General features: G+C 54.1%; 2 protein-coding genes across 2 annotated transcripts; both read left to right on the forward strand.

Moving 5' to 3' along the window:
* The first annotated feature begins 983 nt into the window (after positions 1–983).
* On the forward strand, positions 984–11770 carry PHTF1 (putative homeodomain transcription factor 1). Its single transcript, XM_064733095.1, has 18 exons — positions 984–1112; positions 1177–1233; positions 1316–1385; positions 1992–2150; positions 2461–2620; positions 2902–3027; positions 3819–3978; positions 4797–4979; positions 5060–5137; positions 6378–6587; positions 6896–7024; positions 7449–7721; positions 8253–8384; positions 8518–8604; positions 8997–9152; positions 9526–9621; positions 10149–10274; positions 10598–11770. Exons 1-18 carry the CDS (start codon positions 1074–1076, stop codon positions 10616–10618), a joined length of 2262 nt encoding a protein of 753 aa, XP_064589165.1. The 5' UTR covers positions 984–1073; the 3' UTR covers positions 10619–11770.
* A 1118-nt stretch (positions 11771–12888) lies between these two features.
* TBC1D22B (TBC1 domain family member 22B) lies at positions 12889–24378 on the forward strand. The gene is made up of 13 exons (XM_064733119.1): positions 12889–13011; positions 16674–16730; positions 17653–17969; positions 18682–18861; positions 19312–19382; positions 19737–19865; positions 20233–20298; positions 21110–21224; positions 21685–21791; positions 22125–22200; positions 22463–22590; positions 22787–22882; positions 23344–24378. The coding sequence occupies exons 1-13, from the start codon at positions 12956–12958 to the stop codon at positions 23470–23472; spliced, it is 1527 nt and encodes a 508-aa protein (XP_064589189.1). The 5' UTR covers positions 12889–12955; the 3' UTR covers positions 23473–24378.
* Positions 24379–25275: the final 897 nt, after the last annotated feature.

Below are 25275 nucleotides of genomic sequence, written 5' to 3' on the forward strand. Positions count from 1 at the left end.
CAGGTAGAAAACACCCCAGCTTTGTGCTGGGGCCAGCTGTCACTGACCAAGTGCGCTGTGAAACAGAACTGAGGCTTAGGCTGGGCTTTAATCAAGTGCTGGTGACTAAAACATCCCGGGGAAAAGTGGCTCAGCTGGGCTAGAAGTGGGCCAGCAAATGCAGGGTGAATTTGGTTTCCTCTCTTTTAGACAAGCTCCAGGTCCTGTTCCAGGAGGGGGGGGACACCACGAGGTGTCCCCAGGGCATCCTAAGGGACACTTTTCCCCTTGTCCTGCTGTGCCCTGCCAGGTTCCCTGCGTGGTACAGGTCAGGCAAATTGTCAGAGCTTTCCCCATGAGCTGAGTGCTGAACTCTGCAGTTCCCCAGGCGTGCTGAGCCTGGGCAGCCCTGAGGGCTGCGAGAGGAGCCCAGGGCTTGTCCCTGTTCCCCAGAGCCTCCTCTGTCCCCTCCTGAGGGCTCCGAGCAGTGCCAGGGCACCCCGAGCACCCACACACCCGCTTTTCCTGATTTCTCTATACAACATGTAAAGATACCGACTCCTGTATTGCTGTTTCGTGATTTCATTTGATTTGATTGGCAGCTACGATTATTTTTTTCTGTGGTTTTAATTTATCTAAGGTCTCTGGCTCCAGAGGACGTGTACAATTGCCTGGACGACTGTTTGCTTTGTGCGGCCTTAGTGTATTTATTGACATTCGCGCGTGTGCGGGGCGGCCCGCGCCCCCGGTAGCTGACTGTACACCAGTGTCAAACTGTTAAGCTATTTCTTTGTAAAATAGTCCTGCGGAATGCATAGAATTTTTTTCCTGTAAAGTATTTTTTTAATAAACAAAAGTCTGATTTTGTCCTTTACCCGCCTGGGCGCTTCTTTCCTTCACGGCTTTGCGGGGGGGGTCGGGGCGGCGCTCGGCGCTCGGCTGGCGCTGCCTGGGTGGGTGGGGAGGGGGGGCGGCAGGCGGAGCCAGTCGAGCGCCGGGCGGTTTCCAGGGTAACGGGAGCGGGGTCGGTGCCGGTACCGAGGTCGGTACCGGGCCAGTGTCGGTGCCGGGGCCGCGCCGCTCCCGCCGCTCCCATGGCCTGTCACGATGCCATTTCATGGTACCAGAAGAAGGTGAGTGCGGCGCGGGGCGGGCTGGCGCGGGCCCGGCCGTGCCCTCAGCCTCCTCTCCCCTCAGATCGGGGCCTACGACCAGCAGATATGGGAGAAGGCCGTGGAGCAGACCCAGATGAAGGTACCGGTACCCGCGGCACGGGGAGGAGGGGGCGGGCCCCGCGCCCCTCGCCGCTAACTCGGCCCTGTGTTCCGCCCCGCAGGGCTTCAAGAACAAGCCGAAGAAAAAGGGGCACATCCAGCCCGACCTGATCGATGTGGATCTGATCAGCGGTGAGCGGTGCTGGCTCTGTTCGCTCCCCTCGGGGACAGGGATGGCACCAGGGAGCGCCTGGAGCTGGGTCAGAGCAGGGTTAAAGTGGATATCGGGAAAGGTTCCTCCCCCAGAGGGTGCTGGCACTGCCCGGGCTCCGCAGGGAATGGGCACGGCCCCCAGGCTGCCAGAGCTCCAGGAGAACACTGCCAGGGATGCCCAGCGTGGGATTGCTGGGGGTCTGTGCAGAGACTTGGCCATCCCTGTGGGTCCCTTCCAGCCCAGGACATTCCCTGATTCTGCAGGTGCACCCCAGCTTTGTGCAGGGTGGAGGAAGCAGAGCCTGCCCTGCTGCCAGGGGAGCCCCTGCCCGTGGGCACTGAAACCCTGAGAGCAGAGCGGGAGCAGCTCGGGGTGGCTCTGCAGGAGGGGCTGGGTGGGCAGGGAAGGGGCAGGGGCAGAGCTCTGAGAGAACACAAGGAGCTGCTGGGACTGTGTCACTTTGAACAATGCCCAAAACTGGGCTGCTGTCACCCCTGCTCAGCCCTGTGCCCAAAGGGGAACTCCAGCAAGGCGGCTCTTGTGATTCACAGTTAATGATGGCTCGTTCCCCCTTTAATTCCAAGGCTCTACCTTTGCCAAAGCCAAGCCCGAAATTCCCTGGACATCGCTGACGAGGAAGGGGATTGTGAGAGTGGTGTTCTTCCCCTTGTTCAGCCAGTGGTGGATACAGGTCACTTCCCAGCGCATTTTTATGTGGCTCTTGGTGCTCTACGTTATGCAAGGTGAGGGAACAGGCTGTGCCATAAACCTTCTCCTGCAAGGAATGTGACATCAAAGAACGTTTGGATGTGGCTCCTGGGGAAATGGGTTAGGGGTGGACTCAGAGGGCACAGCCAAGCTTAGTGAGTCTGTGATTTTGTACTCCATAATCTAAAGTGTGAGGATCTTGTCTGGAACCTGCTTAATGGGCATTTCACAGCGTGTGGCACTAGCAATTGCAGAAATTAAATAATAATACAACAAAGCAGAGTAAAAACAAATAGTTGAGACAGACTCTTTAATTTTTGCCTTGGTGCCATTCCCCCTTTGCAGTCGTAGCAGTGGTGCTGTACTTCATGGTGCCTGCAGTGAGTGCCAGCGAGGTGATGGGACCGCTGTGCCTTATGCTGCTGCTGGGGACAGTGCACTGCCAGATCGTGTCCACGCAGGTGAACCGAGCTGCCGGCAGCAACGGGCTCAGCCGGCGCCGCAGGTCAGCACCAGCAGAGGGCCCTGGGTGGGGTCACAGCTGGGGCTGGGTCCAGCTTTCCTCCCTCAGGTTGCTGCAGCAAAGATTCCCTCCTGGTTTTGTCCCTTGTGCCTTTCCCCCTGACGTGCTGGGGGTATAGGCAGAATTTTTGTATCTGGAAGTCTATTCTGCATGGCTTCAGAAAAATGGCATCCAAAAAGCTGCTCAAATCTCATTCAGATCTTTTTAAAAACTCCTTAAAGCAGCTTCTTACACCAATTTAATTCTCCTTGTCTCAAACCCAGGAAGTTACGCAAGGCTGTGGGTGTGGATGGGAACAGTTGGTGCTCTCCTGACAGAAGCAGCAAGGAGGAGCAGGCTGGCTCTGCAACTCTGCTGACCAATTTATCCAGTCTGCTCTTCCAGAGGAGGTACGTGCTCCCTGCTGGGTTTGTGCTCGTGACTCTGGGGGCAGTTTGGTACCTGGGGAACGAAGGCACAGCCTGTGCTGTCACTGACATCCCCACAGCCTGCCCGTCTTTAAAACTTTCCTGCTAATGTGGGAAGCTGATTCCTCAGGAATATTTAGTATGTCCTTATTAGATCATATAAAATTAGCCTGTGTAAAATTAGATCATGTGAAACCAAGTGTTGGATGAGCTGCAGAATGTGGTGGAGTTTATTTTTATTTATCAGATAAGTGACCTTGTTTGAGTGCTCAGATTATATTGCTGTTTTAGGTGATTTCCAAAAGCAATTGTGCCTTCTGGTTTGGGCAGTTGTCTCACTTTGGCATCTTCCTTCTCTAAAAGTAGCTCAAGGAAAAGGAGGAGAGATTGCAGGGGATAATATTTGATTGTTTTCTCCTGTTTTCCCAGGTGAATTTCCTGGTGAGTTTCCAACTCACAGGTGCTTTCTCTTCATGAGGACTTTTTGTTTTCTGAATTGCTCTTATTTTTTTAAAAATAAAAATAATGAAAAATTTCCCCTCGATTTAAAAGTTTTAAGATACTATTAGAGTTACAAAAGACATGTTGAATGAGGGTGAAGCAGATGTAAATCTTTTTAACAGACTCAGCACACAAAGCCTGTCAGCCAAAGAAAATGATTTATCCCTTAGGTATCTTGTTTGATGCTGCACCTGTGACAAGGGAAGACCAGAATGTTTTACCCCAAAGAGTTTTTCCCTGACAAAAGCATTTAATTGTACTTTCTCTCCTAGGAATAGAAGAGTAAAGCTGGTAGCTGAGAAATGGACTGAGACAGAAAGTGCTGTGAGTGCTACGGGTGATGGCATCAAAGCCAGACAGGCCAGATCTGAGCACAGGCTGCTGCACTCCAAAGAGAAAAGTAAACTTTCTGATGGGGAGAGGAGCCATCAGGTACTGCCAGGGGAGATCCTCTGAAATCACACTTTCAGTGTGTTCTTTGTGTGCCAGAAGTGGGTGGGTATTTAACTGGATGGTTTGGTCTAATACAAGATATTCCCTCCTTTTGCTCATGTTTGCCTGCATTAACCTAGAAACCCCTTTCTGCCTCTCACTGAGCAGCTGAAAAGGTGCTGTACTTTCTTTCCATCATCAAGAACAGAATTCCAGAGTAGTTTGGGTTGGAAGGAGTCTTAAAGCTCATTCCACCCCCTGCCATGGGTAGGGGCACCTTCCACCTTCTCTCCTTGAGGAAAGAGAAGGAGCTAAAGCATCATAACCTCTGTTGAAAGCTTTGAAACATAAAGATTTTGGGAATTACTCGAGTTTCCCCTGGCCAAGTTGAAGAACTTGGATTCTGTCATACTGTGCCATCCCACCTCCTCTCTGTGAAGCATTTTGGACAGGGGCAGAGCTCAGTGTAGGGGCACAGCCCAGGATTTTGGGTTTGTTACCCTCCAGCTCGTAGATACATCTGGGCTTAAGGTGCTGGTAAGGCACAGCCAAGAGCTGCTGCTGCATCCTCCTCTTGCTGCCCTTCCCCAGCTCCAAATCCACCCACCCAAAATTCTCTCTCATTACCTCTGGGACAAGACAAGAGCAGGGGGAATGAGTTAAAAGCTGAAGTCTCTGATGCCAGCAGAGTTCTGGTTCTGTGGGGGCCATGTGCTGCCTCTGCAGGCATTGAGGGCTGTGCCAGGGGGCAGCTCTGCCCCTGAGCCTTTGATGGGGCTCAGGCTGGCCCTTGGTGGGGCCTTGGCTGTGCATTTCAGGAGGATGGCACCAACAGGGACGGTGTTTCTGACGAGCTGTCGAGCGAGGAGGACGCTGAGGATGCCGAGGCCGCGGCACAGCGGCTCCTGCTGCGCCCCAGCATGGAGGGCGCTTCCAGTGACAACAGCTACGAGGAGAAGAGGAGGAGGCCTCTGGTTTCTCTCAACCAGGCTGTCTCACAGGTACCCAGCTGGGATTAGTGCTGTTCTCCACACCTTGTTTTGCTGTGGATAATGAGGTGGTTTTCCTTTGGTCTCGGCAGGTGAAGCAAGCCCTGAAAGCTGCCAGAGACTCTGACAGTGTTGTGGAGTCTGAGCTGGAATCCACATTGTACAGGCAGGTATGGATGTAAAGTCAGGAGAGGGAGCTTTCCCAGGCCTGGCAGGGGTCACAGAACCAGAGAAAGGGGTGGGCTGGAAGGGACCTTAAAGCTCATCTCATTCCAACCCCCTCCATCAGAACAGACAGTTATGAAATGGTTGTGCTTCAGAATCCTCAGGTGCTTCAGAATCCTCTCTTCCATCCCTGCTGCTTGGCAGCCTTGTAAACCTTCACAGTGTTCACAGTCCTGATTGTGCTGCTTTGTTAAACAAAGCACAAACAAACACACAAACAAACAAATAACTAACTCTGCTGGCAGCAAAGGACCGTCCAAGCTGCCTCTAATTGCTCCTGCAATTGCTCTTGTGGTTGGGAGGCAGTGCTGTGCTTGCAGCTTTTAAGCTAATAAATTTTGATTTTAAAATCACAGACTATCCTGAGTTGGAAGTGACCCATAAGGATCAGGTCCAACTCCTGTAATGAAGGAATAAATCTATTCTGTGAGAATATACTCAGTCACTTCATTACTTTGGTTTTTTGCCCCTACCTGAAAACAAAATATAAATATGTGAATATCAAGTTATAAATATGGAGATATATCAATTAATACAAAATAGAAATAAAATATTAAAACAGATTATGCAAAAGACATTGAAAAGGACATTTTTATATTAAAATGAGTATGTCAGTTTTTATTTTGTAGGTTGGGAATGGACGTGGGGAATTAATGGGCCCTGTATGATATATATATATTATATATATAATATATATATAATTACATATATTATATATATTGTGTGTGTGTATATATATATATGCATTTCTGGTATAGAAATGCTTTTTCCCCAAACATTGTCTTAAACCATTTCCGCCGTATGGGTGCAACTGGAATTAATGGGCCCTGTATGATATATATATATATTTTATATATATATAATTACATATATTATATATATTGTGTATATATATATATATATAATTATATATATAATTATATATATATATATAATATATATATATATATAATTATATATATATATATATATAATTATATATATATATATGCATTTCTGGTATAGAAATGCTTTTTCCCCAAACATTGTCTTAAACCATTTCCGCCGTGTGGGTGCAACTGGGATCACTCAAAGCTGGGGTAGAAGAGGAGGAGAAGGAGAAGGAGGAGGATGATGATGAGGAGGATGAGGGGGAGCTGCTGGCTGTACACACCAGCGGGGGCTGTGAGCTGTGCCGTGCTGCAGGACCCCAGGGCGTGCCTGAGCGTGGCGCCGCGGAGCTGCGGCGGGAGCCGGCGGGACTCGGAGAGCACCCGGCAGGACTCGGAGACCGAGGACATGCTGTGGGACGATCTCCTGCACGGCCCCGAGTGCCGCTCCTCGGGCACCAGCGACAGCGAGGAGCGCTCCCGCAGGGACTCCCGCAGGGACCCCAAGGAGGACGTGTTCCAGCAGGTTGGTGATGTCCATCCGGGAGCTGGGAGGGCTTCTCCTCTTCCCCATCTTCCCAAGCATGAGTGGCACACGGGGATGCTGTTGGTGTAGGGTGAGCAGCCTGGGTGAAGCCAGTCACACTGGAAATCTGAAATTGTATCAGTGATTCATGTCTATCCGTCCCCTCTGCAGGGCCGCTTATCCCAAAACAAAGTATTGAACCCAAAATGGAATTTCCCCCTCAATCCAAATGAGTTCCAGGCAAAGGTGTTACTTACAGCAGGACAGAAAGAGCTGAGCCAGCTTCTGCTCTCCTCTCTCTTTTCTAGAACCATCTGTTTTGGCTGCAGAACACCAGCCCAGCGTCTGCCAAAGTGAGTGCTCTGATCTGGGAAGGGAATGACTGCAAGAAGGTGGACATGTCTGTGCTGGAGATCAGTGGCATTATCATGAGCAGGGTAAGGGGGCTGTGTGGCATTGCAGCCTCTCCCTCCCACTTCAGGAAACAACCACCAAACCCCTGGAAATAGCTACACATGCAAATATTAGGGGCAGTGTGAAACTCATCCCTCTCCAGCTTCAAAGATGGTTGTCCCATGTGTTCTTACTGAAAAATTGTCTAACCCTCAATTTAGGAGGTCTCTTGAAGACTGCCAAGTGCTGATTATCTCTGATTGTCTCTGCAGGGTGCTGAAAGGGGGGGGTTGATTATTTGGCTGATTGGTTTTGGGTTTGGACTGAAAGGGGTGGGGTTATTTTAGTCTCTGTCCTGTGAAGGGAAGGGGAACTGACTGCTTGCCTGAATTGGTGCTGCCACAACAACAGGCCTTTTCCTTGGTGCAAACCCCAGGTAATCACCCCTTTTCTATTCCTGCTTGCCAGGTTAATGCCCACCAGCAAGGAGTGGGGTATCAAATGCTGGGAAACATCATCACCATCGGATTGGCCTTCCTGCCATTCCTCTACAGACTGTTCCGCACGGACAACCTGGAGCAGCTCTGCTCCATCTCTCTGATGGAGCTTCTGCACATCTTCTGTGGAGCCCCTGTCAGCACCCCTGTGCTCATCCTGGCTGCCATCAACTTCCTGGAAAGGCTGTGCTTGACCTGGATGTTCTTCTTCATGATGTGTGTTGCTGAGAGAACCTACAAGCAGGTGGGTTTGAAGGTGCTGGTGCCTTTCAGCAACCTGGAGAGCAGGAATAAAAATGGGATGATGACCTTAAAGCTCATCTCACCCCAGCCCTTGCCAAGGTCAGGGAGGGGAGTCTGGGAAGATTCTTATTGATCACTCACAAATTATACCAATCAATACCATTCCTGGCTCCTCTGTTCCCCCCTTACCTGTCCCCAAGGTCTTACTGTGCCCCCTCTCTGCTGCCCCGAGCAGCTGTGGCTGCCCCATCCCTGGAAGGCTTAAAGGCCAGGTCGGACAGGACTTGGAGCAGCTTGGGAGAGTGGAAGGTGTCCCTGCCCATGGTAAGGGCTGGAAAAGGATGAGCTTTAAGGTCCCTCCCAATACAAACCAATCTGGAATTCTATGAAAACAACTGCTGCTACAGGGGTTGAGCACCCAGGTCTCATGCTGAGCTTCCCCAGTGACCCTTTTTGCCAGGTGCCACTGAGAATCCCAAGCAGTCTGTTCTGGTTTTTTACACTAATTTATGGCTCTGGTTTTACCTTGCAGAGGTTTTTGTTTGCCAAGCTCTTCAGTCACATCACATCTGCTCGGAAAGCCAGGAAATACGAAATCCCTCACTTCAGGCTCAAGAAGGTGGAGAACATCAAGATCTGGTTATCCCTTCGCTCCTACCTGAAGGTGAGTCCTGATCTGGGGTTTGGTTATTGCAGAGGGGGTGCCAGTGGCAGTGCCAGTGGCAGTGCCAGCTGTTTGTGGTGAGTTTTGCCTGCACACCACACCCAGCCCTGCCCCTGTGTGCTTGTTCCTGCAGAGACGAGGCCCCCAGAGGTCTGTGGATGTTGTGGTGTCCTCAGTCTTCTTACTGGCTCTCTCAATTGCTTTTATCTGCTGTGCCCAGGTGAGATTTTAACCTTTGTGGTTTATAAAGTAGGAAAAACCTTCCCAAGTGCTGGAGGCTTTTCTTTCGCCAGCCTACAAAAGGCTGAGACTGCCAGAGGGACAAGGAAAGGCACTTCATTGCCTGTTGGTTGGACAGAGGGAGGGAAGAGGAGGAACAAGGCTCCTTTTCTGAGCAGAAAGAAAAAATATCCGATTCCAAGCTAAAGGCAGGTTAGAAATGAGACCTTTCCCTGTAACCCCGTGTCAGGAGTGATTTACACTTCCTGAGAAGAGCTGTCAGTGCCTGTAGAGCACACAGGGCTGGCCAGAGGAGCAGCAAGGGCAGTGCTTGTGCACCAAGAACAGGCACTTAGTCAGTGACATTTGGTGCTTTGTTTTCTCCCCACACAGGTTCTTAAGGGCCACAAAACCTTTCTGAGTGCAGCTTACAACTGGGAGTTCCTGATGTGGGAGGCAGCACTGCTCCTCTTCCTGCTGCGTCTGGCATCTCTGGGCTCTGAGACCAACAAGAAATACAGCAACATTTCCATCCTACTCACTGAGCAGGTAATTCCCTCCAGCTTGTTCTCCCCTGGGCTTTGTGCTTTGTTTGGATAGAATTATTGTATTTCAAACCAGCTTAAATACTGGAATCAAAGTTTAAAATGTAGAGATCAACCTTGTGTTGGCCAGAAGGCAGCAAAGCACTGGTCAGCATGGGGGGGATGAGCTGGTCCTGTTGGGCCAGACTCAAACTCCAGAGTTCTGGATTATTTTGAACTCTGGGTTCATGTATGTTAACCAAAACAATTGGAAAAGAATCAGTGCTAAATTCACTACCTCAGGAGTGACAGCAGACTGCAAAATGGCTCCAATTTAGTTAGGAACCATTTGCGGCTGGTGCTGGAATATCAACCCTGGCCTGTGGTGTCTGTCACAGATAAACCTGTACCTGAAGATGGAGAAGAAGCCAAACAAGAAGGAGCAGCTGTCTCTGGTGAACAATGTGCTGAAACTGTCCACAAAGCTGCTGAAGGTGAGAGGCTGTGCCTGAATGGCAGAAAGGAGTTATGGCAGTGCCATGGGCCCTGCCCTGCCCTTGGCTCTCTGAGTTAGTGCTCACAGAGGGGATTTTTCAGGGCTGCTGCAGCTGTGACAGGAGAGGGAGCACACAAGGCCAGTGTGGGTAATTAGTGCTGGGAACTCCTGATGAGAGTGGATTAGCTGAGAGGAGAGGCTGGGGTGGGCACAGCTGCTCCTCACTGCTCCAGTCTCATTTTCCTGCAGCAGCTCTGATGCTCCTCAGTGCCAGCACCAGGGAGGGGTTTGGGAAGGAGTGAGCAGAGTCTGGGAGTCCCCACATTGGGCTGGGTGATTCTGCAGCTCTGGGGCAGCTGCAGAGCCTTTGGATTCAGCAGGAGATGTCTCTGGAACACTGGAAATTCAATCTAAGAAAGGACACAGAGGCAGCCCAGTCTGTGGGAGTGCCAGTGCTGAGCTAAAGTCAGAGGGTGAATTCTCTGTACTGGGGAGTGCTAATGGAGCCTTGTCCTGTCCCTGCAGGAGCTGGATAGTCCATTCAGGCTGTATGGACTGACCATGAACCCACTGATCTACAACATCACACGGGTTGTCATCCTCTCTGCTGTCTCAGGAGTGATCAGTGACCTGCTGGGATTCAACATCAGAGTGAGTGTCCCTGTCCCAGGCAGCAGGACAGTTCTGGGGACACCTCTGGGGTCACAGCCCTGGTTTGCACTGGGACCCAGACCCCAGACCCTGCTGGGTGTGTCCCCACCTCCCTGGGCCAGGTTTGGGGGGAAGGACAGGGCTCAGTTTCAGTTCCTGCAGGTGAAGCTGTGAGAATCCAGGGTTCCTCCCTTTATCATCCTGGGGCTCACCCTGAAACTGGAGCTCACTGAGCAGAGCAGGATGGGCAGGAGACACAGAATGTTACTTGGAGGTGAAACCATTCCTGTTAGACCCAAACTCCCTTTCTTGTCTCTTTGCAGTTATGGAAAATTAAACCATGAACTGGCAGAACATCAGCCCTGGCCATCTCCACCAGCCACCAGAGAAGAGAACCAGCAGAAAGAAGAAAACTGACAGAAATCTGTAATTCCAATCTTTAAACAGATTCCCAGTGTGTGCATCAGAAGTTTTCTTTCTGCTTTACTGCTCTACAACATGCAGAGTGAACTGGTCTCATCAGTGGTGCCATCCCATGGCAAGCACAGAAAAACTGGATTGGTGGGGCCAAATGCTGGCACTGAGCCAGCAGGAGCTGTGTGGGACATCAGACTCTAAAGCCATACAAGAGCTGCAGTGGGGGACACCAGTCCTGTAAAACTGACTCTGGTTCTGTAAAACCTGGGCCTGGGCACGTGGCAAGGAGGGACTGAGCCCTCCTGGCCCAGTCAGCCTTGCTGGGGCTGCACTGGAATGTGCCAGGCTGGGAATATTGGCTGCACTGAGCTGGCTGTGCTGAAGAGCTGTTCTGTCCCGAAAGCTCTGTGTGCTCAAGGCTTTGCCTCCCTCCTGAAGCACCCCAGGATGCACCAGGTGAATTCCCCTTCCCTGCTGCCCATCCTGTGGGGGCTTGTGCTGCACAGAAATCATTGAGGACAGTGGGTACAGGAGAAAAACCTCTCAACAAACACTACAGGCAAAGTGTTCATGAGCTGGAGAATGCTTTGCCACATCTGTTCCCTGGAATCCTCAGCTCCATCCTGTCCTGCTCCATGGTGGGGGCAGCTGGGGAGGAAATCTGGGGGGAAAAACCAGCTTTGACAAAGACTTCCTCAGGTCCATGTTCAGAAAGGTCATGGAGAGCAGGAAGACATTTGAAGGCTTCTGTAACATTTCCCTTCACTGGCTCCAGTGGCTTCTATTTATTAGTAGTGGAAAGAGCAAAAACTGAGGAATTCTCATTCCTTCACAGGAGGGTGAAATGGCAGAAGAATTTTTGGTAGTAAATTGTTTACAGCTATTTTATGTGCAAGGAGAAGTTGTGAGATGTAAAAGAAGGTGACATTTTTATATAGCAAAATGTCCAAATAAACCTGCAGGACAAGCACTTCATCATTGCCAACGGTTTCTACAGCACCTGATGATTTTTATACCATATTTTAAACATGTTACTGGAATGGGGGGTCAAGGAAACATCCAATAATAAATTGCATTTGTTTTCCAGAACAGCAGCATGTTTGTGGGTAAAACCTGGCTCACAGCCCTGAAAGCCAACCAAGAGCCTGGTTTAGTGCAGAACATGAACTGGAGTTGGGTTTTAAGATCTGTGTAAAAATAAAGAGTGATTTGCAGGTGTGTCCCCAGTCAGAACCTCAGGAGCCTGAGGGAAGGGCTGTGCAATAGGTAAATATTTACAGGCAGCACATCCATCCATTGCGGGGCTTTGCAGGGCCACGTGGATGCAGGAAGCACAGAGGAAGCTTTAGGGAGGGGAAATCCCACCCTGACTTGTGGTTCAGCTTTTGACTCTTCCAATGACATTCTGTTTTATACATGTATGTGTGTTTGTTTTTCATTTATTTTTGCTCTTTTTTTGCAGTTCTATGTGCTGCAGGTCTTTGGTATTTGCTGTAGGGTGGCAGAAGGAAAATATTTTATCCCCTAATTTGCATATGCAATAGAATATTTGCATAATTACTCATTAATAATTATTCTTCAGCGCTCCATATGGGAGTAAGTGAGGTGGAGAATAATAGTAATAATATGAGAGGTGTTACTCCAATCCGGAGCACTATTTATGGGCTTTATGCACTATAAATAAAAAGAAGAGAAATAATAGCGTCTGGTGCAGAAAATGCCACGCTGCCTGGAGGCAATTTTTAATTTATTTAATTTTAAAACTCTTAACAGTTCCTGTGTCAGACTAAAGCAGCCACTTCGCCGGACCTAAAACGCCACACGACTGGCGAGCGGGATCCAGGGCGGGGCTGAAACCGCGCCGCGAATTCCCTGGAAAAGCAGAAATCCCAAAATCCCAGAAAATGTCATTCATTCAGCCCCCCCCCCGGCAGGAGCCGGGTGGCGCCGCCCCGCGTCCCCCCCGCGCCCGCCATGGTATCTCCCGCCCCTCCAGCGTAGCAGGCCCCGCCCCCGAAACGTCACGGCCGTGCCCGCCTGCGATTGGTGGATCCGCGACGCCTCGCGCGCAGCGGCCAATGGCGGCGGTGGGCCCGCCCGGAGCCAAGATGGCGGCGCCGCGGGCTGCGGGCGGGCGGGCCTAAGGCGGCTGCGGGGGCCGCGCCTTGCTCCGCGCCCCGCGCCGCGCCGGGGGCCGGCCGGCCGGGGGTCCCCGCTCCCCGCCCGGGGCTGGCCGGCCCGCCGCGCCCGCCCCGCCCTCCGCCATGGCGGCCGAGAGCGGCAGGCAGTTCTGGAAGCGGAGCGCCAAGCTGCCCGGCAGGTGAGCCCGGGAAGGGGTGCGAGGGCCGCGCCCCCCGCGCTCCGGCGGGGAAGGGGCGATGGCCCGGCCGGGATCAGGGCCGAGGGTACCCCGGTAAGGCTCGGGGGTACCCGCAGGATCTGTCCCGGCTGCGGGGCTGAGCTGGCTGGGGTTCCTCCCTGCAATAGGGGGTGCCGGGGCCCCCCGGGCTGCGGGACGGGCATTTTGCTGTGGAAGGTTCGGTGTGAGCGGCACAAGGGCAGGGTCAGAGCTGCTCCCTCACCCGTGGGACCAGGCGGGCACTGTGGGGGCTGCGGGGACCCCTGTGTGCCCCATGGCGGGCAGGGTGAGGGGTCGGGGTGCCATGGAGGCCTCTTGGGGGTGTGCTCAGAGCCGGGGCTGGGCCGTGTTCCTTTCCACAGATACTGAGAAAACTCATCCTCCCAAAGTCCTGAGAGGTGTCGCCTTGGCTGGCAGCAGCCCTGTCCCAGAGGGGTGTCCCCTGATAATGCATGGAGCCCCCCGTTCCCCTCTCTGTGCGGGATGTCGCTCCTGCTCAAGGGGAAGGACTGGGGGGGCTCTGCTGGTACCTCCCTGCCTCTGTTCCTCCGGTGTGATGCCCCGGTTCCTCTCAGGGATGGGAGAAACAAGTGAAATGTGTGATGGACATGGTATTTAGGAAGAAGAGGCTGGTGCTGATGAAGGAGAGGCTCCCTACACCACCTTGGGAGCAAGGCTGACATGGAAAAGGGCATCAGCCCCTCTCTGGAGGCTTCTCAAGTGCTTTTCCTGCCTGCTGCTCCTCACTTTTGCTCTCATTTGCCTTATCTGAACCCTGCCCTTTGCCTCCTGGGGTATGGGTGCAGTCTGAAATGCTTAGTTGGTTTTAAATCCTGCTGGGCCAGTTAAATATCTCTTTCTAAAGTGTTTTCACTCGTGTGCTTGTCACTGTGCAGCTCCTTCAGGTTGGCTGGACAATCCCTGTGTGTGTGAGCAGAGGGAGAGCAAGGAGCTCTCTGTTCCTCCTCTGCTGCCCCTGTGGGAGGACACTCCTGTGCTTTCCCTGGGTTATTTCCCAGCTGCTCCTGCCTCTCACCCGAAGGTGTCAGCCCTGCTCTCAGCTGGAGGTCGTGGACAGCACCTCTCTTCTCCTTTTGGTGATTTCTGAGCTTTCCTTGGAAGCCCAAACCAGGTGAACCGGTCTGGCAGCCGGGCCTGCCCCAGCCGCCGTGCAGGGGGAAGGTTTTGGCAGAGCTCTCCCCTTCTCCTGCCTGCCTGCCTGGCAGGTATCCTGCACCGGGAGCCCTGTTCCTCCTCAGTGCTGCCTGCTTGCAGGGACAGGCACCCACAGCTCCTCAGCCTGACCCCAGGCTGCAGGTGGGATGTCCTGCACCCGTGGTCACCAGGCACCAACCTCCCTTTCTGCTTTTCAGTCTGAGCTTTGAGAGACCCTCCTGTGCAGATTCTTGGCTCTCTCCTTTCTTTCCCCTGACAATCTGGCAGAGGGAGCTTTGTAGGGACTTGGATACTGTGTTAGCTTCCTTTTCCATGACACTTTGTGTGTTTGGTCACTTAGCTGTATTAGCTTTTATTTGCTAATAAAGTTTAATAGCCTTTGGTCCCTGTAGATTTAGGGTGGATTTTAGGTGGAAGTTTAGAAGTGGTAAATGCTGTTTTGTTTTTCCAGTGCTGTCTTGTGGTTTTTTGCACTGGGAATTCTCTGCCTGGTAATTTTCTAGGGATGTGTTGGCTGAGTGCTCTGGCATGTTGTCCTCTGTGGTGTGTTGTTTATTCCCTGCTCTTTAGAGAGATGGGCAGCCAGGGGCTGCTGGGGTTATTGAAAAGCTGTTTTTTAAGGGGAGGAACAGCCTTAAATGTGCTGTGTGTCCAGAGGGGCAGTGCTGTTTCATGGCTCTGCTCTGCTGCAGGGTCCATAACCCACACCCTGTGATGGTCCTGGAGGTGTCACACAGGGAGCACAGCCATTGTCCCTCACACCACTGGTCACTGAGCATCCAGGGAGCAGGAACTGCCTGTCCCAAGGAGATTGAACTGGGACAGAACTGGGGACTCATCCAGTCAGGCTGGGAGCACAGCTTGAGGTTCTTGTTGGGGAGTGTCTGGCTTGTGAGACTTCAGAAAGGGCTGTGTGCAGGGGGGCCCCTCTGCCATTGTATCAAACACTGATTCAGAACCCAGGAAAGGGTGTCCTCCCTCCCCCAGCACTGGCTGCTCTCCCCTCCTCTCTCTGACACATCCTTCACTGGTCTTGTGAAGTCCAGACCTTCCACTGAATCAGAGCAGCTCCCCTGACAGGCAGGAGGAGCCTTGCCTGGATATCCTGGGACTCTGAGCTTGGTTCTGGGCATGGGAGAGGCTCTGCTGGCTCCTGTCCTGCCACAGTCACTGGGAAACAATGCTGACCTGGAGGGCTCCTTGTTCTCACTCCCCATCATCTCTTTGCTATGTCCGCCCGTGGAGGTGCCTGTGCTGAATTGCAGCCCTGACTTGCAGGTGCTCATTGCTCATCACACTCTGTGCTGGGCTTAATCCTCGGTGGGTAAGCCCAGGGAGGGCTCCAGCCACGAGGGGCAGCCCCTGCAGTGCTGAGCCCACCCTGGCTGGGCTGCTCCCCCCGATCTCTCTGTGCTCTGGTTGTTTCCAGCTCTCCCCTGGCTCTCTGCATCTCTCCCCTGCCAGCTGGACCTGTTGCTTTTGCATCCTCAGCTTGTTCCCAGCTGCAGCAGGCTGCCATCCCTCCCCTCCATGGCTGGGCCTGCTGCTTTTACTGCCGGGCACCATCTGCAGCTCCTGGAAACCAGGCCAGCTCTATTGACCCAAGAGGAGCCTGTTCCTTGTGTGGCAGCTCTGAAAGGGCCTTTGTGTGTGCCATGGCATTGCAGGACTTGTTCTCCAGAGGTTGTTTCCCAGGGTGGGGTGGCTGTGAGTAGTCCCTCCAGTGCAGGTGATAACTCAGGATCCCTTCTCACCTCCAGAGGCTGGAAGAACAGCCATGAACGTGGTTTTGGTAGCTCCTCTCTGAGGTGATGCTGCCCTCGTAGGGCCTGGAGCCCTCAGGCTCCTTGTCCCATGAGTCCCAAGGAACCAGGGACCAAGATGTGGTGACTCATTTCAGGCCACATAGGAAGTAATTGATTAAACCAGGATTTGGACTCAAGTCAAACCACGTATTGTTACCAGGAATTCCTTCTCCGTGGCATTGGCTGTGATCCTGAGAGCCAGCATGGGCTTCAAAGCCTCGAGTGCATTTGTGGAGGAGCCCCAGTGTCACTGCCTGGGGTCCTTCCCTGCCCCACAGGGCCTGGCAGGGTGAGCTCCCCAAACTGGAGAAGAGAACAAATGTCAGTGTGTGCAGCAGAGACACCTGGACGTGTGGAGTGAGCTGGTGGTGCAGGAAGGAGCAGAGCTCAAGTCCCAGCTCAGGCTGGACCAGACCTAAGAGTTTAAACAAAACTTCTCTTTACTACTGCAAAGAACAAATCTTCATCTGCATGTGGCACTATGGATCTAAGGCTTGTAACTTAGAAGGTTTTTGAAGCTGCTTTTGGGCTTCTGTTCAGCTCCTGATAGCAGGCAGGAAGCATGACCCCAGTTTAGGCTGAGATTATTTGCAGGACCTCTTTTTACAGCATCTTGGATTTTTTCTTTCCCCCTTCCTGCAGCATTCAGCCTGTCTATGGGGCACAGCATCCTCCACTGGACTCCCGGCTCACCAAGAAGTAAGTGTGTGTCTCCTGGAGCTGCAGCCCTGCAGGGCCTGGAGGTCTCCAGCATCCCTGGCACTGGGATACTGCAACAGAGCAGCACAGCAGTGCAAGGGGTGTGGTGCTGCCTTGAGCTCTGTGAAAGCTTGCAGGGAGAGCTTATCTGCTGCTGCCCTTAATGGCCAGAAATCCATGCAGTAACACCCACATCAAAGGAAACAGATTTCTTTTAGCAGTGTCTGCTCCTTCTGCTCCTCTTTGGAGCTGGAGGAATTAAGGAAAGGGAGGTAAAGCTGCCCAGCTGCTACAAGGCTGGAGAGCTGCAGCAGGAAAAGGCAGAATTGCTGGTCTGAACTGTCTCCTTGGCCCTGTCCCGTGCTGGGTAGTGGGGAAGGTTCCCTGCTGCAGGTGTGGACTTTGGCTCCTGTAGCTAAAGAGTAAATTCCTTCTGTGCCTGAGGAAAGACCCAGGCTGCTCTGGGAACAACTGCAGCTGTTTTGGGAGCGCCCATGGAAGGAGACCTGCTCTGTGTGCCTGTGACATGCCTCTCTCCAGGCTGTAAGACCTTTTTTGGGTGTTAATCTTCCTGTTTTGTGTAGGGTGGGCGAAGGCAGAGCTGGAGGAATTGTATCTGTCTCCCGTTCGCCCTTCTGAGCCAGGCAGGCTGGCACCTGTCCAGCTGTGTGCTGCCACTGTGGCCTCAGAGACTGCGGTGACAGCAGCCTGAGACAGCCACTGCTGAGAGCAGGCAGCCCAGAGAGACTGAACACCTTCCCTGGGGCTGGGAGGAGGAACAGGGAACCTGGGAAAAGGGGTTGGCTGATGGGAGCGAGGGTGTGGGGAAACGGAAGGGAAAAGAAAAGGGAAGGGAAAATGAAGGGAAAGGGAAAAGGAAAGGATCCCACAGCAGGGCTCTGATCCTGCTCTCTGCTCACAGCTTCATCAAGGACCGCTCCAAGGCCGGGCTGCCCATGAAGAGCAAGAAGGCCTCCAGCTTCCACGAGTTTGCCCGCAGCACCAGCGACGCCTGGGACATCGGCGATGACGAAGACGAGGACTTCTCCTCCTCCTCCTCCTCGTCCTCTCTGCAAACCCTGAACTCTAAAGTGGCCAAGGCCACGGCAGCGCAGGTTCTGGAGAACCACAGCAAGCTGCGGGCCAAGCCCGAGCGGTGCCAGCCGGCCCTCGGGGACCTGCCCACCAACTGCAAGGTCATCAAGTCCAGCAGCGAGGCCCAGCTCTCCAGGAGCTCTGGTAAGAGCCACCCTCAGGAGCAGCTCCTGCTCCAGTGCTCTCTTGCTTGGCCACTCAACTGAACTGCTCGTTGCTACTCCCAGTGTGGGCAAGAGGCTGTGACACAGCCTGTAAGCACAACAGAGGCTTTTTCTTCCTGTTGGTATCCTGTACTCCAGGGAGCCACTTTCAGAGGCCTGGCTTTAGTGCTTGTGTCCTCAGCTGCTCAGTGTCTGCCCCAGAGTATTCCATGCTCTGGGTGCTAAGTCAGTGTTGAAATCTGTTAAGTTCTCTCTGGGACTTGCTCACTGTTTGCTTCCCAGTGGTTTGGTGTGCTGCCCTTAGCAAAGCTCTGGGTGAGGTCGTATTGACAGCTCCTCTCTCTGCACTGGCAATCAGCTTGGTTGGTGTTTGGATCTGGTGAACAGAGCAGATCTAAATGTTAGTTCTGCCTTGTCTCCTGTGTCCTACCCACGTGTGGAGGGAAGTCTGGTCCATTTGCAGCCAGGTGTTTGGATGCAGGAGGAAGGAAGGGTGGCAGAAATGGGGGGAAGTGGTGGAAGAGGCTCCACAGATGCCTGTGAAGTGCTGATCCATTGGAGTGGGCCAGTGATGCTGTTCTGAGGGACAGAAGGGTGAAATCTGCAGTGTCTGACAGTGGCTCTGGGGTGAGCTGGGGTTGGGGAGGTGGCACCTCCGTGCCCAGCTCAGTGCAGCCTCTGGTCCTTGCTAGAGGAGCCCTGTGTGCGGAGCCCCCTGCAGAAGCAGCAGTCCCTGCCCCTCCGGCCCGTCATTCCCCTCGTGGCTCGGATCTCTGACCAAAACGCCTCCGGGGCTCCCCCTATGACCGTGCGGGAGAAAACGCGCCTGGAGAAGTTCCGGCAGCTCCTCTCCAGCCACAACACCGACCTGGGTGAGTGGGGCACGCTGAGGGTGGGCAGGGCAGGGCACAGGGGCTGCTGCCTGCTTCAGGTCTGCTTCGGGTGGAAACAATCACTGCCTGCAGTTGTACCAGATGGGTGCTTGCAGGAATCGCCCTGCTGGCAGATGGTGATGTCCTCCAGCCCCTCCCTGTCTGTCCCTAATCATTCTCCACCTTGCCAATGATGGTTGGGATCACTGGGGGCTGTCTCTGCATGAGAACTGAGGTCCTGGCACATTGGTGACCCCGAGCTGGGCTGAAATCACCTCTACTCTCCCTGCAGCAGGCCCACATCCCCAGTCATTGCTAGTGTGGGAGCCTTCCTGGAGGCTGATTGTCTCCAGAGCCTGCAGGAGCAGACTGGGCTTTCCTCTCCTTCTAGGTGTAGTGGTGCTGGACGTGCCTAGGATCTAATCCATTGCCACCACTGTCCGTTTGCAGATGAGCTGAGGAAGTGCAGCTGGCCCGGTGTGCCCCGAGAGGTGCGGCCTGTGACGTGGAGACTGCTGTCAGTGAGTACCAGAGCTGTGCCACCTTAGGGACTGTGCTCCTGCCCTGCCTGTGTCCCACTGCTTTGCTTGTGTGTTCAGTGCCCAGCCTCCAGGTGAGCTGTAGGGGTTGGTCAGGGGGTGCCATTGCTGCATCCTCTGGAGCTCAGAGCCCAGGCTGGTGTGGGCACTGCCCGCTTCACTCCCTTTAGATGAAGCTGGGTTACTCCAAGCTCAGGGGCTAGGAAGGCCAAATTCCATCGAAGCTCTTTCCCCAGCTCCTGGGCTGTGTGCCTGGTGTTGGTGCACAGCTGGCAGCGTTTCAGGGTGCTGAGGAGGGAGAGGAGGCTGTGCCCTGAGCTGAGCTCTCCCAACCAGGGTTACCTCCCCGCCAACTCGGAGCGCCGCAAGCTGACCCTGCAGAGGAAGAGGGAGGAGTACTTCGGCTTCATCCAGCAGTACTACGACTCCCGCAACGAGGAGCACCACCAGGACACCTACAGACAGGTGGGAGCCTCCTCCTGCCCTCCCTCCTGCTGCTGCTTGTCCCCATGGGTGGGGTCATGCCAGGACTTGCTCTGGCTGTAGATAGGAGGAATCTTCTCTTTGGGGAAAAGGCACCGTGGTTCTGTCCTTAAACTTTTCCTAAATTGATCTGACTTAGGAAAATTTCAGCTCTGAACTACCTGCCTGCACCTAAGCAGAGCAGACTGCAGATGATTTTCTCAGTGCAGCTGTCATCTGTAGCCCTCACTGTGCCTGTCAGCTCCTGCCTGGGGGAGCACTCATGGTGGATTCCCCTCTGTTGACCTGTGACAAGTTACTGTGCCCCTGGAAAGCACAGCTGGTGTGTGTAACCCCCCTTCTTTTCCAGATCCACATTGACATTCCAAGGACCAACCCACTCATTCCCCTCTTCCAGCAGCCCCTCGTGCAGGAGGTAAGGGGGGGTGAAGCTCCAGCCCTGCACTGCCATGGGATGTGTGTGTGCAGTGGGGCCAGCACTGCTCCTAGGGAGTGAACTCGGTGGGGAAACTTCCCTGCCTGACAGCTCCTGATGCAAATACCTCCTGGAACTGTCTGGTCTTGTCCCACGTTTCTGAAAGATATCAGACTTGGAGCTTGGGTGTTATGCTTTGGCAAGATGTAGCCAAGAGCTGGTAAAAAACCTGAAGCTTTTGAGACAAATTGAAGGCATTTGAACCGAACACTTCTGTTTTGCTTCAAAAGCTCTTTTATGGGAGCACCCTGGGATGGGTTCAAGAGGTGGCCAGGAGGTGTGGGCACTTGTCCTCTCTGGAAACAAGCTCAGAGTGTGTGTGGTGTGTCAGAACATGGTGTCCAGGGGGTTGGGGCAGTCTGGGAAGGTTGGTGGCTCTGAGGGAGGCTGCCCTGTTGGGAAGTGACCTGATCTGTGCTGATACCACATCTTCCCACCTGATGTTCAGCCAAGGAGGCTGCTCTGCCCTGTCCTGTGGACATTAAGGTGTCTGGGTATTGAACAGTTGGGTCTGCATTTCTTCAGGCAGAGGTTTTGATGAGGAGCCTGGACTGCCTTGGCTGGCCTGCATGTGGGATCTGTGCACGACACAGAGTCTCTCCTAGGGCTTCTGTGCTTCTAACATTGCCTTACTGCTACAGAAGAGCCTGTCAGTGCATGCTCTGCACTCCTGAGCTCAGCAGTTATGCTTTTCTGCCTTCCCCTCATGCATGGCTAATGCAGGTACCTGCTTTCCCTGGTTCTTCCCCAGATTTTTGAGAGAATCCTGTTTATCTGGGCCATTCGCCACCCAGCCAGCGGCTATGTGCAGGGCATCAATGACCTGGTCACCCCCTTCTTTGTTGTGTTCCTCTCTGAGCACGTTGGTAAGTGACAATTGCTGCTCTGAGCACTCCTGACCGTGGGATTTGAAGTGGTGTGAAATGCTGGCATGAGGAGAACTTGCTCTGCTGGAGAAGAGGATGATGTGCTCTTCCTTCAGAGTGCCTGGGCCTGGCTGGAGTTGTATTTTCACCTCTTGCTGTATCTCTGCTCCCTGGCTGCTTGCCAGGATTTCTGAGCCTCTGAAACTGGAAATGGGCCAGCTTAGCCCTGTTATTTGATCTGGTGTAGTGGTGTGACAGCAGCGTGGTGGGTGCTCTCCTCCCAGGGAGGAAAGGGAGGGAACTGCAGGGTCAGCCCAGCCAGCAGGGCCAGACCTGTATCTCTGACTTGGGGAGTGTTGCAGTGCCTGCTGCAAAGCTCTGGCCTGATGAAGCCCCTGGGATTGCCCCATGTCCCTGGTGTCCCCCATCTCCCTGATGCTCTTCCCTCTCTGTTTTGCAGAGGAGGATGTGGAAAACTTTGATGTGACAAACCTGTCCCAGGATGTTTTACGGAGCATCGAGGCCGACAGCTTCTGGTGCATGAGCAAGCTGCTGGATGGGATTCAGGTGAGCCTCTGGGGCCACAGCAATTCCTGTGTTTGTCTCCTCTCCCTGGCTGGGTGAGTTTTCTGCATGCTGCAGCATTTAGGGAGGTTTTGCTACTTTGCTGACTTTAGTTTGTCCCCTGAATCTGTTAATCTGTGAAATCCTGGGGAGGTGGGTGCTGTGCTGTCCAGATGGGCCCGTCCTGACCAGGAACTCACAGCAGGCACAGTCCTGGTGCTCAAGAGCCCTGGCTCCTTGGCTCATGATAATCTCACCCCAACTGTCCAGCTGCTGATCTGGGTTTGGTCATTTCTAGCTGTTGTTCGAGCTGCTGACTCAGGGCCTCTCCCACAGGACAATTACACCTTTGCACAGCCAGGGATCCAGAAGAAGGTGAAAGCCCTGGAGGAGCTGGTGAGCCGGATCGATGGTAGGTGACACGGGAGTCTGGTCAGCTTTGTCACAGCCTCCTGTGGGACAGCTCTCAGGGCAGGGGTGGACACTTCCTACAACACTCATGGAACCAGAGCAGGGCAGGGTCAGCCAGAACCCCCTGGTGACAGCACAGGGTGGGGAGAGAAGGAATTTGGGAGAAAAAAGTCTCAGGCTGAAAGTGTGTGAAAGGCACTGTGCTGTGAGCAGGAGCTGGGGCACTGTGAGCCCAGGTGTGTAAGTGAAATGTGCTGTTTCAGAGCAGGTACATAATCACTTTAGGAAGTACGAGGTCGAGTACCTGCAGTTTGCCTTTCGCTGGATGAACAACCTGCTGATGAGGGAGCTGCCCCTGCGCTGCACCATCCGCCTCTGGGACACCTACCAGGTAAGCTGAGCCCCCTCCTGCCTTGGCACTGGCCCTGGTGTCCCTGTCCCCTCGGGCACAGCTGAGGGAAACAAAGCAGAGTGGCCCAGGATGTTGACAGCCAGCTGGGTGATGGGTGGCCCAGTAGGATATCTGTGTCTGGGGGTTGTTCTCCAGCTGAGCTGCAGGAGTTCACCCAGAGTTTTGCTGTCCACAGTCAGAGCCAGAAGGATTCTCCCATTTCCACCTGTACGTCTGTGCTGCCTTCTTGATCAAGTGGCGGAAGGAGATCCTGGATGAGGAAGACTTCCAAGTAAGACCCTGAGGTTGGGGGTGAATCCTTGGGGAAGTAGAGGGGAGGGAATTGCTGTGGTTGGGAGCCCAGTGTGGACATGGACAGCTGTCAGAGCTGGCTCCAAGATCATCTGGTCTCAGGAGCTTTGCCTGGAAGTAACTTTAGCCTTGGTCATAAGGACAGAGAATGGAGCTGTTGGAGGGTTCAACATCCCATTCCAGCTCTGATCCCAGTTTGCCCTCCTGTGTCCAGCTGTAACCCTGTAACAGCACCCTTGTTCCAAGGGGCTTGGGGTGCTTCCCTGGTTCAGATCTAGACCCAAACACATCTTGATGTTGTCCCTGAGCCTTTCAGACCTGCAGGTGTGGTGAGCAAAAGTTCCTGAGCGCTGCTGCCACTGCTCAGGGCAGCCCTGAGCCTGCACTGGCTCTGTGCTCTGCCTTCAGCCTCTCCAAACTGAGCATCTTCCCCTCTTGCAGGGCCTTCTGATGTTGCTACAGAACCTGCCCACGATACACTGGGGTAACGAAGAGATTGGGCTGCTGCTGGCTGAAGCCTACAGACTCAAGTACATGTTTGCAGATGCCCCAAACCATTACCGCCGATAGGAGCCCACACTGCTCCTCTGCCGTGCCCGCCCCTCGTCCTGGCCCGATCTGATCACTGTGGCATTTTTGTCATCCCAACTCCTCGGACACTCCAGCCAGCAGCTGCTCTTTGCTGTACAAAGCTCACCTGAACTCTTGTCTTAACTCTGAACGTGTGCCTGTCTGCCACTCCATGCGCCTGGATGTGCCATTTTGAGGACTCTCAGTATTTCACTCCGTGCTGGTGGCTCACGCCAGAAGGGAGGCTGCGAGGGGCTGAGAGAGAACACGGGGGAAGCTTTACAGATAAACTGAGCCAGAGACCAAGCCCTCCTGTGCTCTCCACTCCCTGTCCTGGGCTTGTCTGGCTGGGACCACGTCAGCTTTGCTGCCTCCCGTTGCCCTGCACCACCTGCCCCATCTGCTCCCTCCTCTCCTCTGCCACGTTTGCGCCAAGTCCCAGATGAAAATGCCTTATCAGAGACCTGCCTGGCCGCAGAATCCTTCCCCACCAGGGTGCCAGGGCAAGAAGTTTCTCTCAGGGCCTCCCTTCGCTCCGAGGGGCCAGAGACCCCCCCAAGCACTTTGTGGGTTCACAAGAGAGTCCCTCGTGCCTGCCCTCCCTCCTCGTGTCCATCCTCTTGGCCTACCTCTCCCCAGGGCAGCAGGGCAGGCACGGCGGGGCCACATCCATCCACAGCCACCTGCAGTGACGTGTGCCAGCCTGGTGAACCCTTGGTGACTGATGTTCTGTGGGCACAGCCCCATGCAGCTGTGGGGAAGGCACAGAGGGGGTGCTGCTAGGGGAGCAACATCTCTCAAAAACCTCCTGACAACGTCCCCACTCCTCCGAGGCGTTCTGTGTATATTGTGTTCTTGTGTATATGGGTCAAAGATGTACAATATATGTCTTTTCTTTGTAGCAGATTTTATAAATATAACATGAACCCCTCGTTCTCCCCATCCTCTCCACGCCTGAGAAGGATGCTGCTTGTGCTGACCTTGCAGTGCGGGTTGCGAGGTGTGACACAACCCAGTCAGTGGCAGTGCTTTGTGGAGCTCCAGCAAAGCAGGGCGAGCTGTGACCCACGCAGCGCGCAGTGCTCAGGGCTGCACTGCAGGGAGCAGCCTGGAAGCAACAGTGCTGTGCCACAGCCAGCTCCCTCCCATGCACACCCAGGTGCTCTCCTGCCGTGCACAGCAGGCAGCTCTCTGGCGCCCACAGCATGGCAGCTTCTGGCTTGCCACAGCAGGACAGCTTCTGCCGTGCCAAGCTGGCAGTCTTGGCGTGCCAGCGGGCTGCTCTCTGGCCAGTGCACAGCCAGGGCAGCTCTCTGGGCCATGCCACAGCAGGGCACTCCGTGCCCACAGCGGGGCAGCTCTCTGGGCGGCCAGCCAGCAGTCTGGCCGTGCCCACAGCCAGGGCAGCTCTCTGGGCTGTGCCCACAGCCAGGGCAGCTCTCCCTGCCGTGCCCACAGCCAGGGCAGCTCTCTGGGCCGTGCCCACAGCCAGGGCATCTGTGCACGCGGGCAGTCTCTGGGCGTGCCCACCAGGGCTCTCCCTGCCATGCCCACAGCCAGGGCAGCTCTCTGGGCGTCCACAGCGGGACTCTCCGCCATCACAGCCAGGGCAGCTCTCTGGCGTGCCCACAGCGGCGCCTTGGGCATGCACAGGCATCTCTGGGCGTGCCCACAGCCAGGGCACTCTCCCTGCCATGCCACAGCCAGGCAGCTCCTGGGCCGTGCCACAGCCAGGCACTCTCCCTGCAGTGCCCAGCAGCCTCCTGGGGCAGGCCCTGCTGTGGGTGCTGTTACCCCCAGCAG

The sequence above is a fragment of the Zonotrichia leucophrys genome, chromosome 26, assembly GCF_028769735.1.
Source record: "Zonotrichia leucophrys gambelii isolate GWCS_2022_RI chromosome 26, RI_Zleu_2.0, whole genome shotgun sequence".
In the NCBI taxonomy this organism is placed as follows: domain Eukaryota; kingdom Metazoa; phylum Chordata; class Aves; order Passeriformes; family Passerellidae; genus Zonotrichia; species Zonotrichia leucophrys.